The sequence below is a fragment of the Mesoplodon densirostris genome, chromosome 1 (assembly GCF_025265405.1).
Source record: "Mesoplodon densirostris isolate mMesDen1 chromosome 1, mMesDen1 primary haplotype, whole genome shotgun sequence".
Classification (NCBI taxonomy): Eukaryota; Metazoa; Chordata; class Mammalia; order Artiodactyla; family Ziphiidae; genus Mesoplodon; species Mesoplodon densirostris.
Window position 1 is genome coordinate 53,796,623 of NC_082661.1, and position 14,148 is coordinate 53,810,770.

Sequence of the window (14,148 nt, forward strand, 5' to 3'; positions counted from 1 at the left end):
AATATATCAATAAAATAGAATGTTAGCATTTCCATTTAAAACAAAAGAAGTTGAAGAATATGCTCCCAAATTGGTAACAGTAGTTAATTTCCTGGTGGAAGACTACAGTGGCTAACTTTACATGACATATTTAAATAACTTTTGAGTTTCTTATAACAAACATTATTTTTCCAACAAGAAAAATAATCAAGATGAGTGTTTACAGATGACACTAACTAGCCCTTAAGGAAAACTTCCACTCCATAGTCACTTCCCTGAAATAATTTTAGAAACAAGGTAAAATACAGTGAAAAAATAAATCAACTGCACACCTAAGCTACCATGTGAACTTAAACTGTAATGTAATTTAAACGATATTTAATGTACCAAATGACAACTTCCAGGACTTACAGCTAAGAAACTAGGATTAAATGAATAACATGCCACTAAATTCTGTATTAAAACGTACCCATCACACTATAGCATAGAGGAAGGCCAGAATGAAAAATACTTGTTACCAATAATTATGAAATCATCTTTGAAAGCTATGGCTCTCCAGGTTTGTTTTTTTTAACATTACAACAGTGAAGCAACAACTCCCACTAATGCAGTACAATCCATTTAATCAAATAATGACACTCATTACTGTAAGCTGTAAGTAAAGTTCCAAACCAAAACTACCACTACTATCTTTGGAATGCTGAAATGGATTCAATTCACTTCCCTGACATTTGGATAAGCACAGATGACAGACACAACAGATTTAATGAATTCCATAGTCAAGTGTCATATTGTTTTGACATAAATACACTAAAAAAAAATCACTGTATGAAAATCATAAGGTTCATAAACAAGCCCATCTTTCAGTATATGATTTCAGGTTGTGGCCTCCTTCCCTATATGACAGTCTTCTTTTTTCTCAATCTCCCCTCCTGTCCATTTTCTTGGAAATAGCCAGCTGTAATTTAGTGCAGGTGGCAAAACTAAGAAGCTAAGGAGGCAAGAAGCAGAGACTGGAGTGAACCACGGGTAAGTGAACCCAGGCAGTTCTTACATGGGGCAACTAAAGCAGACTGGGTGAGGAGGTGTGCAGTGAGAACAAGTGTGTGGCCACCCTGGTCAGTCACAAGTACAGTACAAGATAAAGAACGCAAGCAGCATCAAGAACAGGAAAACAGCAAAGGAGGAAAGAACAGGCAGGCTCAGAGCTGACCGCTTATTAAGCAACACTGGCAGCAGCACTCCCGGGTTTGGGGCTGAGAAATTTGTATTCTTGGTCTAAGTCCACAAAAATAGGGGGAAGAAAGTATTTTTAAAAACAAAGTGCATGTAACATTAAAAGGCAGCTGAGTGGTATAAATACAAAAGAGTGAAAGATCAGCATAAATCTCTCCCCTTAAAAAACAAACCAGGTGCTTCTCTGGTGGCACAGTGGTTGAGAGTCCACCTGCTGATGCAGGGGACACGGGTTCATGCCCCGGTCCGGGAAGATCCCACATGCCGCAGAGCGGCTGGGCCCGTGAGCCATGGCCGCTGAGCCTGCGCATCCGGAGCCTGTGCTCCGCAACGGGAGAGGCCACAACAGTGAGAGGCCCGCGTACCGCAAAAAACAAACAAACAAACAAAAAACAACCAGAACAAGTCTCAGCTCAGGCACTGAATGTGTCTCAGCCATTAGCTAATTGTAAATTATTTACTCTGTCTCTGCCTACGTTTAAATGAGTGGTTACTTTAGAACATATGATTAACAAGGTCTTTTCCAGGTGTGAAGTTTCCTGAATCTAACGGATTTAACAACCTATATATAACATTTGTCACACAGGATGTAGTTACTTTCTATGGTACGTATGTTACTCCACAACAGGGAGAGCACAGTACACCAGAATATAAATAAGAGAATACAGAATCGTGTCCAGTATCCCTACAGACCACACTTCATCATCATCTTTCATTAAATCCAGGAACAAACAAATTCCCAATCTTCTCCTTTAAAGCAATCCACAAAGTCTTAAGAAAAAACAAGGCCTAAAACCTAAGCACCAGGCTTCACTTTAAATACACTCAGAAATGGGTAATTTAGTCACTGTGAATTTTAACTGAGCTTCACTTCAGGTCCTTTTTACAGGACATATTCTAATGCCATTACACTTTTCTGTTTTTCAATACTCTGAGGTTTCTATTTGCTATATGTTTCATATCCCACTTCAAAAAGTATAGTCCAGAACGGGCAGAAAGCTAAACAATAATCCAGGGGGTCAGTTTATCAGTGGGCTCTACATACAAAAGCCAATCTATGCTAAATTTCAGCTTTATCACTTAGACTAAGTGCCACCTAGTGGCAAGTATTGTATTTTATTAAATCCATTCAAGTCATGTTCATCCAGCAAGTACAAACTGGCCAATAGCAGTTGCTCCACAATTATGCAACAAAAGTAAAATATTGGCCCAGTCTTTACGAAGCTCGCTGATAGATTAGATAAATGGATATAGACAGAAGAAAAAAAAGATAATACAGGTATATTTACACAATTGCAGAAAAATGTTAAATGTTATATCAGAAGCATGCAAAAATATTCAGTATTTATTTAAAAGAAACAAACACTGTTACGTAGGTTCTCTTACACCTGTTCACCTCACTCAGACTTTCCCACCTGCGAATACTTCATCACCCAGGTTTCAATCGTTCAGTGTCCCCCCCACCCCATCCCACCTTCTCTTCCATGCTTCTCCCCACCCCCATCTAATATCCTTTAAATTCTATTCCAGAAAGGGGGGAAGACGAGAACCTATTTTTTGAGCACCTACTACTCCCAGAACTGAGTTAGGCATTTTATATCCTGTATCTCATTTAATCCTCATATCGATACCATGAAGTATTATTTTCTCCCACTTTTTAGACAAGGGCAAGACTTAGATTAAGTGACATGCTCACAGCCACAGATTGTATCTACTGCATCGATTCCAAAGCTCCCTATACCACCCTACCCCCAAAAAGAAACAAACAAGCTGCTTTGTTCCTTCCATTCCTAGGCTTTCCAAGATCGGACTTTGCTCATATATATTTCTCTTATGTTCTCCATCAACTCCAATCTATTTTACACTACAACTGACCCTCGAGCAGCACTGATCCACCCATATGAAGATTTTTTTTCAGTAATGAATACTAAGTACCACGTGACTCAGGCTCGTTGAATCTGAGGATGGGGAACCATGGGTACAGAGGAACCTCAGGTACCTGAAGGTCCTACTACAAGCTATTTGCCCTAACCCACCCCCCACACACACCTGTGTTATTCAAGTGTCAGCTGTATCTACACCCAGCCACACCTCTTCAAAACTTGGTCAGTGCCCCCCCATCCCTGTTTGATATTCAAATCCTTGGCTTAGCACTCAAGGTCCTCTAAGAGGCCCCAACCACTTTTCTAGCTTTATTTTCTACCGCTCCCTATGATCTCTCCTCTCGAATTAAAAGATAATCATTTGGGGCTTCCCTGGTGGCACAGTGGTTGAGAGTCTGCCTGCTCATGCAGGGGACACGGGTTCATGCCCCAGCCCGGGAAGATCCCACAGGCCACGGAGCAGCTGGGCCCGTGAGCCATGGCCGCTGAGCCTGCGCGTCCAGAGCCTGTGCTCCGCAACGGGAGAGGCCACAACAGTGAGAGGCCCGCGTACCACAAAAAAATAAATAAATAAAAGATAATCATTTGCACCCATGTTCCCATCAAAATTATACATCTGTTATACACATAAAATCAATCTCCCTTATTATCTGTGTACTTTCCACTAAATCATGAGCTTCACTGGACCATTTTTTAGCCATCTTCAAAAGGTTTTATACAGAGGTCTTATACCTACTAAGTGCTCAATAACTTTAATAAATACATTACTAAAACAATTATAAAGAACCACTAAAGCATGGTTATACTTTTCATTTCCCTTAACCACTCCTTCATGTCTGGGGATCTCAATGTTTACCTCTTCCACCTGGTGTATGGATCAGGAGCTCTGTACAGAACTACATAATTTTTTCCATGAAAAAGTTCCTCATACTCAAACCAAAAGTTAAATGATTTGAAAAAGTATACTGGAAACAATGGAGACAATAAGAAGTTCAGTGGTTGCAGGATGGGATAAGGGAGGAGAGAGCAGTGAACAGGCAGAGCACAGAGGACTTTCTAGGGCAATGAAACTACTGTTTGATACTACAACGGCACATACATTTGTAGATACATTATACATTTGTCCAAACCCACAGAATGTACACCAAGAGTGAACCCTAACGTAAACTATGGACTTGGGGAGATAATAATGCGTCAGTGTAAGTACATCAGTTATAACAAACGTACCACTCTGTTGGGGGATGTTGGTAATACAGGAGGCTATTTGTGGGGGGGCAAGGAGTACACAGGAAATATCTGTACCTTCCCCTCAATTCTGCTGTGAAACTAAAACTGCTCTAAAAAATAAGTTCCAATTAAAAAAAAAGGAATTCCCTGGCGGTCCAGTTGCTAGGACTCGGTGCTTTCACTGCTGGGGCCCGGGTTTGATCCCTTGCCGAGGAACTAAGATCCTTCAAGCCGTGTGGCACAGCCAAAAAAAAAAAGTATTCTGGATAAAAAAGCAAGATCTTAGTGGATCTGCAGTTTTCCAAAAATGGAATACCACTGTTCCAAAAGAAGTTGTTTAAAGAAAACATATATAACACTGATTCTCTATTTTATAAGGCAACTGATATTGCAGTCATATAACACAATCTTTACAACACTAGTAAAAAATAACAGGGTTTCATAAAGTGATGAACATTTTTCCTAGTTATATAAACTTTTTATGAGAAACTATTCTTATTCATTTACAACTCTATCATCTAATTAACAAGTGCACAAAAAACATTAGTTCTAAGGCCAAATTAAAAATATGGAATATAGATGCGACTTCCCTGGTGGTCCAGTGGATAGGACTCCGCACTCCCAATGCAGGGGGCCAGGGTTCGATCCCGGGTCAGGGAACTAGATCCTGCATGCATGCCGCAACTAAGAGTCCGCACGCCACAACTACAGATCCAGCCTGCCGCAACTAAGACCTGGCACAGCCACAATTCATTCATTAATTAAAATACTGAATATAGAAAAGCAAGCACGGGAGGGGAATTAAAAAGGGTCAACTTGGGCCTCCCTGGTGGCGCAGTGGTTGAGAGTCCGCCTGCCGATGCAGGGGATACGGGTTCGTGCCCCGGTCTGGGAGGATCCCATATGCCGCAGAGCGGCTGGGCCCGTGAGCCATGGCCGCTGGGCCTGCGCATCCGGAGCCTGTGCTCCACAACGGGAGAGGCCACAACAGTGAGAGGCCCGCATACCGCAAAAAGAAAAAAAAAAAAAGAAAAAAAAAAAAAAAAAGGGTCAACTTGATTTTCTAGTGTATTCCAACTCACATCCAATCAGCACAGCATCTTCATTGCAAGGCTTTTGCAACTTAGGATACCCAAGATGCAGTGGTTTCTTTCTTTTCGTTTTTGTAAATTTAAATAATTTAAATATTCCAAAAACTGCTATGAACTTACCAACGTGACTGAAAAGCTGTCATGCTTATCACTCTTCATTGTCTCAACACAACAAACCTACACAAATATTTATACAGATAAGTAATTACTACCAATTATACAAACCAAGCCAGAGTGCCTCAATGCTTGCTTTTTCCCCAGTAGTAAGTTGTGTTCAGGAAATGCATTACCCTTTTCACACCATTAGGATATCATTTCACTCCCTGAAGCAGAATCAGGCCTGATGAGACATAAGTGACATCATGATGTTGTACCAGGCCTAACGGGCATCCAGAACTATGGGCAAGGTGTCCTGAGAGATGGTAGCAGCTGGGCATTCAACATTCCTACATCATTATGGCTGTCCAAGCAGAGAAGAGAGCAGCAAGAAGCAGACCCCAAAAAGTTGGGGGTGACTCAATGACAACATGTGTGGTCAAGCAGTAATATATCAAATACGTCTGCTCAAAATGCCAAGGCATATATTCAAAGGGCTGCAGTCCTCTGCACTAAATACACTGCTGCCTTCCTAAGACATGAGCCACAAACCACAGGTTGCAATATAAGAAAGTTCATCTTGAATCCTGCCTGTGAAAGGTTACCAAAAGAAACTGATTATTAAAATTAAAGTATTTGTATACAGTGCTTTACTATTTACAAATCACTTACACATCCATGGTTTTGACACACATTTTACCTTATTTGATAGTCACAATGTGTCCAGCAGATAAACACAACAAAATTATCATTACTTATTTTATAGAGTAGAAACTGAAGCTTAAAGAAATTATCTATAAGTAATCTGTCCACAAAACCTGAGCCTTCCTGAAGATTATAAACTTCTTACTTGGTTCAATCGTGTGGATCCCGCAAAAAAGCAGCCTACAGTGTCTTAAGGTTTAATGCATGTCCCTATGCATCTAAGAAGTACTTAAAACACTTAAAAATAATGAAACCTTTTGAAAAACACTGAATAGTCAACCATACAAAAAACAAAATATGATATTTAAGCTTGTCAGTTTGTACAAACAATACACTACTTTCTAAAAATCCAAAGGAACTTTTGCCTAAGAATTTTACTACAATGTTGTCAGGGGCTATAAGACTGTCTTTGACTGAAAATATCAATTCCTTTGGGTACTTCAGCAATTAAATACCCTATAGAATCAATATATTCCCTGTACACGTCAAATTCTGCTTACACGAACCATGTTGCATCATGGTTTCAAAGTTCTCTGAATCCTGTGTTCAAAAAACTTTTTACTGAGTCCCCATCATGTTTTAGACACTCTTCTAAGAATAGATAATTTTTTTTAACGTTATCTGTCATCAAGTGACCAACAGCCTTTGGGTATGACAGACAATTACAATTCAGTATGACACCTCCAAGTGAATTATACCCAGTCCTTTAAGAACACAACGGGAGGGGTAACTGAACCCAGCCTGGTGGATCAGGGTAGAATATCCTCAGACCAAAATCTTGAATAATAACCTACCTAACACCAGCACTTTTCAAGCAAAGGGATACATTAAACTGTGGAGCCCATACAAGGAACTCCAAGTTCTTGAATATGGCTGGAGAACTGAATATGAAGGGAGAGAAAGGCAAAAACAGTTCAGCTGGAGAAAAGGTAAATGAAATAGTTATAGAGGACCCTATATGCCGTGCTAGCTAACATTTTTTTTGAGCACTTGCTATATGCCAGGCATCCTCAAATGTGCTCTTGCATTTAATCCTCACAGAGAACCACTGAGCTAAGAATAATTACCTTGCAACTGATGGAGGAGGCAAGGAGAGGTTAGATCGTTTGTCGATCTTATAGAGGTTTTAAGTGGCAGAGACAGAACTGGAACCCAGTTCAGATTAAATCCTAAAAGTGAGCTCATAAAATCTCCACTCCGCTGCCTCTCTTAATGAAGGCTGCTAGGGGGAGCCATTGAAAGGTTTTTAAAGTAAGGAGTGAAGTGATCAGATTTGCTCTTTAGAAAGACTATGTGGAAGTTGGATAAAGGGCGTGAGTCTAGAAGCAGAAAGAGGAAGCTGCCAATGTCTGTAGTAATCCAGGTGAGAAACGATGAGAGCATGAATTGTGGCAGTGAGGATGAAGGAGACAGATTCAAGAGTTTTTCAGGAGGGAAAATCATCAGTTCTTAGTGATTAAACATAAAGAGTTAGTGTGAGAGAGAAAACCTGGCTTGGGGAACTATTGGGACATGACATAATCTACCAGGAATAGAGAAACAACTGGTTTTGTTTTTTCAATAAATATCTACAGAGTGTCTCCCAAATGCAAAACACTTTTCTAGGCCAAAGGTCAAGTCTGAAATTATGGTACTGGTTGTTAGAAAATATTGAGAGTAAATGACAAAGCATTAAAAAATATAAGGTATATTGAAAATTAGTCACTACTATTAACAGACTTGGCCTAGAGTCTAGTGAAAACATTTTGTGCTACCATTTAAAACAAAAGAGTACCACATGCAGAAAACAAATCAACAGAGGAAAGGCATCCCACAATTTTAAAATGTGTTATTAGAGTTTGACAGATCTTCACTCTCTTACACAACACAAACACACACACACACACACACCACCCTGTAATGTGTTTTACTTATCCCTCTCCCTCTTAAAAACAGTATCAATTTTATTACCCTAACTATAATACATATTTGAGGATTTTTCATCCCACTATCACCACTGTGATTTGCCAAGAACTTAGTTCATAACCTCCTACTTGATTTCCTATAAAATATGACCTACTTCACATTGGCTTAATTCAGTAACAATTCCTAGATTTTTTAACCACACCTTTCATCCAAGGATGCTCTCTACAAATCCTAAGGCACAGCAATCCTGTGCAGATGTGGCAAGTTACTACAATTCCCATTTTACTACATAGTTAGGAAACTGGCCCAGGGGAAGTAGAGTAACTTGGAAATAATCACAAAGCCAGATGCCAAAAATAACAACTTTTAGCCAATCCATGAGAAAATACTGCCCCTAGTTGAAATAACATGAAATTTAGTATTAGGAGCAAACAAAATGTGAATAATGTTTTAAAGCCAAGTCCTGGGTTTTTAAAATATATTTTTAAAAATGACCGAATACTAAAGATTTGTAAGAACTTTCAAACACACCATTTTTTTCCCTAATACTTTATCCATCCAGAGCGCCAAAGATTATTTAATGAATTACATCTGGCAAGAGTAGCTTCCCTCCCACCCCCAAAACGTTTTTTATCTTAGCCACTTGAGACACTGATAGAAATCTGTGGGTATAGAATAGGTAAGTTTTAAACAAACCTATTTAAGAAGATATATTAGGAGTGAAAATACCCCAAGTGAGCCTCTTATATTTTTTCCTGAAAATATACCCTCTGCAGACCCATCTGCAATACGCATGGGCAATAAATTTAAAGCTTTAATAGTCAATACTCAAAATGAAAGTTTCCCAATTACAACTAATGCTGTATGTTTCTAAATATGCTGCTATTTAATATAATTTAATAAAGGTAGCTTTATTTGGTCACGAAGTAAAGGTCTTACACGATTTAGAAGCAAAAAGCACAACTTGATTTTTAAAAGTTGCTTTTATGAGGTTTGTGTGATCATTCTTATCTGCACACGTCAGAGCAAAATACCTTCCATTATTACAAGGTATTTGCTTACAGTCAGAAACAACAGTGTGTGCTCAAGATTTTTCACCTTCAAAAAGACTGATTATGCCCTAGGAACAAGTAAGGAAGACAAATGATTATCAGTGGAATCCACTCATGGAACCCAGACTGCAAATTTTCACAGAAGCCTCACATATCAATCGTGAAAGATGATTTTCCATTAATTAAAATTCAAACTAATTCATAGTAATTCTAATCACAGCCTTAAAAACAAAATGCTTTCCTCTCCACCAACATCCCTCACACTTGTATATCCTCTACTAGTAGCAATTCATGTGGTTTACAAATGAAATGACACTCCAAGTGATTTTATGGATAACGTATCTTCTAAAAGTAGTGATCAGCTAGTTGGGGCGGGGGTGTACCTCCTGAACAGTCTACTCAGCCTAGTAATACTGGCAAATCTAATACCTCTTATTCCAGCACCAGAATATCCAGGCCATTTAAACACACCATACCACCCTCCCCCAACTCCCACACCAAACTCCAAGCTTTTAACATTTCCATAACAATAAGCACTCTGAACAAATTAAAGCTCCTTTAACACTAGAAGTGCCTTTACCTTACTTAAAGACTATTACTTAAATGTCTTTTAATTGCATTTGATTAATGCATTCCACAAAGATTCCAGAAGCAGTATTCATCAACCCAAACTGCACTCTTAAGCGCTTTCCCCGTTTCAACTTCGAAGATGGGGCAGAAGAGCTGTCATACATCTACGGAGCAAAAGCACGTAACTGTAAACTATCTAAAAATTAAGAAAAAGTAAAATATTTATATCAAATTTCCAAGCAGGATGCCCTCCCTTTTACCTTGCGAAACAGCAGTTACTGGTAAAATAACTGAACTCTTGAAAATGCTGAAATTCTCCACCTCAAACCAACATTCACAAGTTTTTTAACACCAAATACTCAACTGCTATGCACGTACCAAATGAATATCCATCGTAACAACTGAAACTATTCTCGCACACCAACAGAAAAAAAACACCTTTCGTCTCTACAACACCCTCAGGTAACCCAGATGCAAAGCTACGACAGCTGCCCTTGGCCTAGGCCATCAGAAACCAAGGGGCGGGAGGGCGGGTACTGGGGGGCGGGGGGCGAATAACCAAGAGACCTTTTTCCAGGGCTACTGTTGCCAAGCAAAACAACCAGGGGCCCAAAGAGACCGCGAAGAAAACTGGAGACACTGTAATCCCGAGAGAAAGGGGTGGTGGGGAGGTGTGCACGCAATCCCGAGAGAAAAGGGTGCGGAGAGGAGGAGCGCTGAGGAGGAAACCAAGTATCCCCACGCATCTTTCAGACGCACAAAAACAAAAACAAACCCTCGGGTCTGTCTGTACTTAGGAGCACCATATGCAGTCCCCGGGGCTGAGACAGTTCAGCCGACAAACACCGTGGGTAGTGGATAAATCAACCGATGATGGAAGGTGAAGGGGGTACCAAGCGAATAAACCACTGGACGGGGGAGACAAAGCCTCCGGGGGTGATCAAGGACCAAGCAGAAAGGTGAGAGGGAAACGCAAGAGAGAAATAATGGGAGAAAAATTAGAAGAAAAACAGAAATCTGGTACCTGGGCTGTCGCAGGTCACTGAGCTACCGAATAGAGAGGGGCACAACAAAGGGGCACGGAAGGAAGGACAGCTGAGGGGAGGAGATGGAGAAGGGATGCGGGGCGCGACGGGTCGGACAAAGCGCCCAAGGAGGCGAAACAAAGGGCCGGGGGTAGAGAGTCGCGGGGGGCAGCGGGGAGAGACAAAGCGCCGGGGGCACCCGCCCGGCGAGAAGGCGACGACGGCCTCAAGGAACAAAGCTGCGCGGGGCCGGGAGGCAGGGCCCGCGAACATCGGCGCGGAAGGCGCGCTGCGGGCACGGAGCCCGCGGGCCCCGCGCGCTGGGCCGCACTCACGCCCGCACCCGCCGGCCTCGCCGCCGTCGCCGCCCGCCCTCAAGCGCCGGAGCCCGAGCCACAGCAGCGCAGAGCAGGCAGCGCACGGCCACACGCCGTCGCCGCGCTCGGCGCACGCTACACCGCCCCCGCGGCCCCCGGACGCCAAGCGTGCCGCGGCCCTCGAACCCGCCGCCCGTCGCGGGCTACGAGACGCCCGCAACTTTCCCGGTTCCCAGCGCTCCGATTCCCCCAGACTTACCCTGTCACAACAGGCGCCATCTTCCACAAACTCTCGCCAAAACTCCAACCCTCGCGAGATTCCCCCTGACGCCTTCCCTGGTCCCTCTCCCCCGCCCCTTCCCTTTTTCCTCACTCCTCGATTCCACCCAGCCCCCGCGCTCCCTTTCCCCTCGCAGCAGCCGCGAAGAGCCAGACGCCTCGCGCCGCCAGCGGAGTAAGGGATACAGCTCACTGCCTTCCCTGGAAACCTACCCAAGAGATGGAGCATGCGCAGGCGGCTCCTCCGCGGGCGAGCCCTCCATCTGGTCCATGGGGAGCGCTCCGGTTATCCGGGTTTTGGGACGCGCCCTGAGGGACGTACGTGGAGACTGAGGAAAACCGGAGGGGATTACAACGGGGACGGAGAATGGAGGGGTCAGGAGGCGGAGCCGAGGGGAAGAGCGGAGGGGTCCTGGGAAAGTCTGCCGCGTTTCACAGGCCTAGATGAAACACCTCCTCAAATGGGTGTTTTCCAAGTGGCTTCCCGCTCACTCTAGTTCCCAGCCCTTTTCATTCATTCAAACGTTCATTGGACGCCTCCATTATGGTAATGTCAGCGTTAGGTGCTGGAGCTACAAAGATGCCTGGAGTTCGGCCGAGTGACAAACCAAGAATTATCTTAGTTCATTCGACCCCCTTGCTAACAGAGAGACAGACAATATTACAACGTGGTCCGACCCTCCAGAACTCTGTAAATGGACAACTTTTGCAGTTGAGCTCTATTAGAGCCTTAGCTTTCTTCTCCTTGGGTGTGAAATGAGGTCAGGCCAAGGCCTCTGGCAAAGACACCCCTACTGTGCCCACTTCGCATACACACGCCAGAGCACCGCGAAGCTTTCTCCAGAAGTGAAAACTGCGTTGTAATTGAAAGCCACCACTCCCCCACCCCGCACTCAACCAAAGGTTTTGCTTGGGCAGAGAGCTGCCTGTCGTGTAAATCTCCCTAGGACCTCATCGCAGCCCCCAGACTTGTGTGAACCCAGATGTATACGGGGACAGACTGACAAGGTCCTCCCGTGGGCCTGGCACAGTCGAGGACGCTGCTCGTTGCCCGAAGTGCATCTCAGACAATCTAAACCTGGAAGCCCCCGAGCAAACTTGGCCCGTCTGGGCACTTACTAGAAAGGTGCAGGACCGAGCCCTACCTCTTCCTCCCTACCTGCAGCACCCCTTTCTTCCCCCCACCCTTGCCCTTTCAATTCCTAGAGATTCCCAGATCCAGCACTGCCTCCCGCAGGGAGCCCCAAAACCCGGAGAACTGGAATCCAGAGCCCGAAACCTGCTGAAGGCGCTGCAGGATTGGCGCGGCACGAGCGAGCGGCACTGCGCATGTGCCCAATGCGGGCAGCCCAGTCTCACGCTACACCTCCTTCCCACCGCCTTCCACTACTCGATTCAGACACAACACGGGCCGTGGGAAATTTCTTAAACCTCGCGAGAACCCTCCCACTGTTGCCTATGCTTTAGCTCCAAATCTCGCGGAGCCCAGGAGGGACAGGTGTTTGTCTACAGCCGCTCCCGGCCCTGTTCGTGCCGCGCGTGCCCGGGCGGCGGGCGCAGGCGGGGTGGGAAGGGAGCGGCTCTTGGAGGAGGCGCGGGGGCGAGCTGGGGGGGTGGGGGGCGGTGCGCGTGGCTGGGAGCGCGGAGCGGAGCGCGGCTGGGAGCGCGGGGCGGGGGGCGGGGGGCGGAGGGCGACTGGGAGGGGCCCGACGTCTCGCACACACACGCTGCGTGACGCTTTGTGGAAGGAAAATGGGGGTGGTGGAGAGGCAGCTTCTGAAAGAAGAAGGGGAAGCCTGGAGATTAGAAACTCTTCCTGGTGTGGATGGTAAGAGGTCAGACTCTAGGGCAGGAGGAGCCCCAGTCCGGTCCCCGGGGAGGTTTCCTGTCGCCCTCCACGCGCCTGGTACTTTCCTAAAATGTTTTTGACGCCGCGCCCCCGGCCTCCGGGAGCTGACGGCCCCCAGTGTCGGGTTTGAGTCATGCCTCTGAGTCACCCAGTCTGGCCACCACTTTACTTGCTTTAAAACAAGTTCGGATTCCCTTAGCTACTCTCTTCTAGCGAACGGTTGTTTTCTTTCTGAGGTACCCGCTGGTCTCGCGAGTTGGGTAGGGAAAAAATTCTGCTCTGTGCGCCCTTGCGTTGTAGACTTGCATAGATTCCGCCTCCCACTCAGGGACACATTTTTAAAATTTCTCCCCCTTGATCTCTTTTTAGCCTTTTGAAGTAATCCGTGTATATAAGTTTCTGTGGAGTTTTTGTTTGTTTGTTTTTCCTTTCCCCTAACTTAAAATACTGGTTTTGCTTTCCTTCACCTTTTTATGTGTTTGTTGAAATATTCATTCCAAATTTTAGGTATTGTTTCATCAGATGCTTTAGTGACAGCTGTTTTAAGTGCATTCCTTCTTGGTTTATTTGTCCAGTGAATTCCGGTTTGCATTCTTCAACCAGGCACATTTCAGATTGCCTTGGTGTGGTTTCTGTAACCAGCCTAGCCTGGCATTGTCTAGGAACTGGTGTCTTGATGACATCGTAGACCCACAAATGTAGAGTTGAATTGAGTTTTTTATTTTCGGAGAACAGTGAGTCCTTTAATAAGGGTTCATGTTCTGCTAGTTATGTAGTGGACAAGAAATCAAGTTTTTTAGTTGTTTTCAAGGTTAGTTGTGTGTGTGTGTGCGTGCATTTGCATATCCCTTTGATTAAGTATTTCACAAAAAGAAGATGCAAGAACATTTAATGCAGTATCTCAGTGCAAGGCTGACTTGGAATAGGCTAGCAC

The 14,148-nt window shown here is 44.2% G+C and overlaps 1 protein-coding gene across 4 annotated transcripts in view; it reads right to left on the reverse strand.

Annotated features, from left to right (window-relative positions):
* LOC132493184 (recombining binding protein suppressor of hairless) overlaps positions 1-11,598 on the reverse strand; it is a 114,709-nt gene extending 103,111 nt beyond the window's left edge. The window contains exon 1 of one of the 4 annotated variants that reach the window (XM_060103484.1): positions 11,579-11,598. Coding sequence is in view for 2 of the 4 variants with exons in the window: in XM_060103474.1 (XP_059959457.1) it covers positions 11,346-11,365 (20 nt within the window). In the remaining 2 variants the exon portion in view is untranslated. Of the gene's footprint in view, positions 1-11,345; positions 11,432-11,578 lie in introns of those variants that run through there. The other 3 variants (XM_060103495.1, XM_060103474.1, XM_060103503.1) reach the window with 3 other exon arrangements.
* Between the last annotated feature and the right edge of the window lie 2,550 nt (positions 11,599-14,148).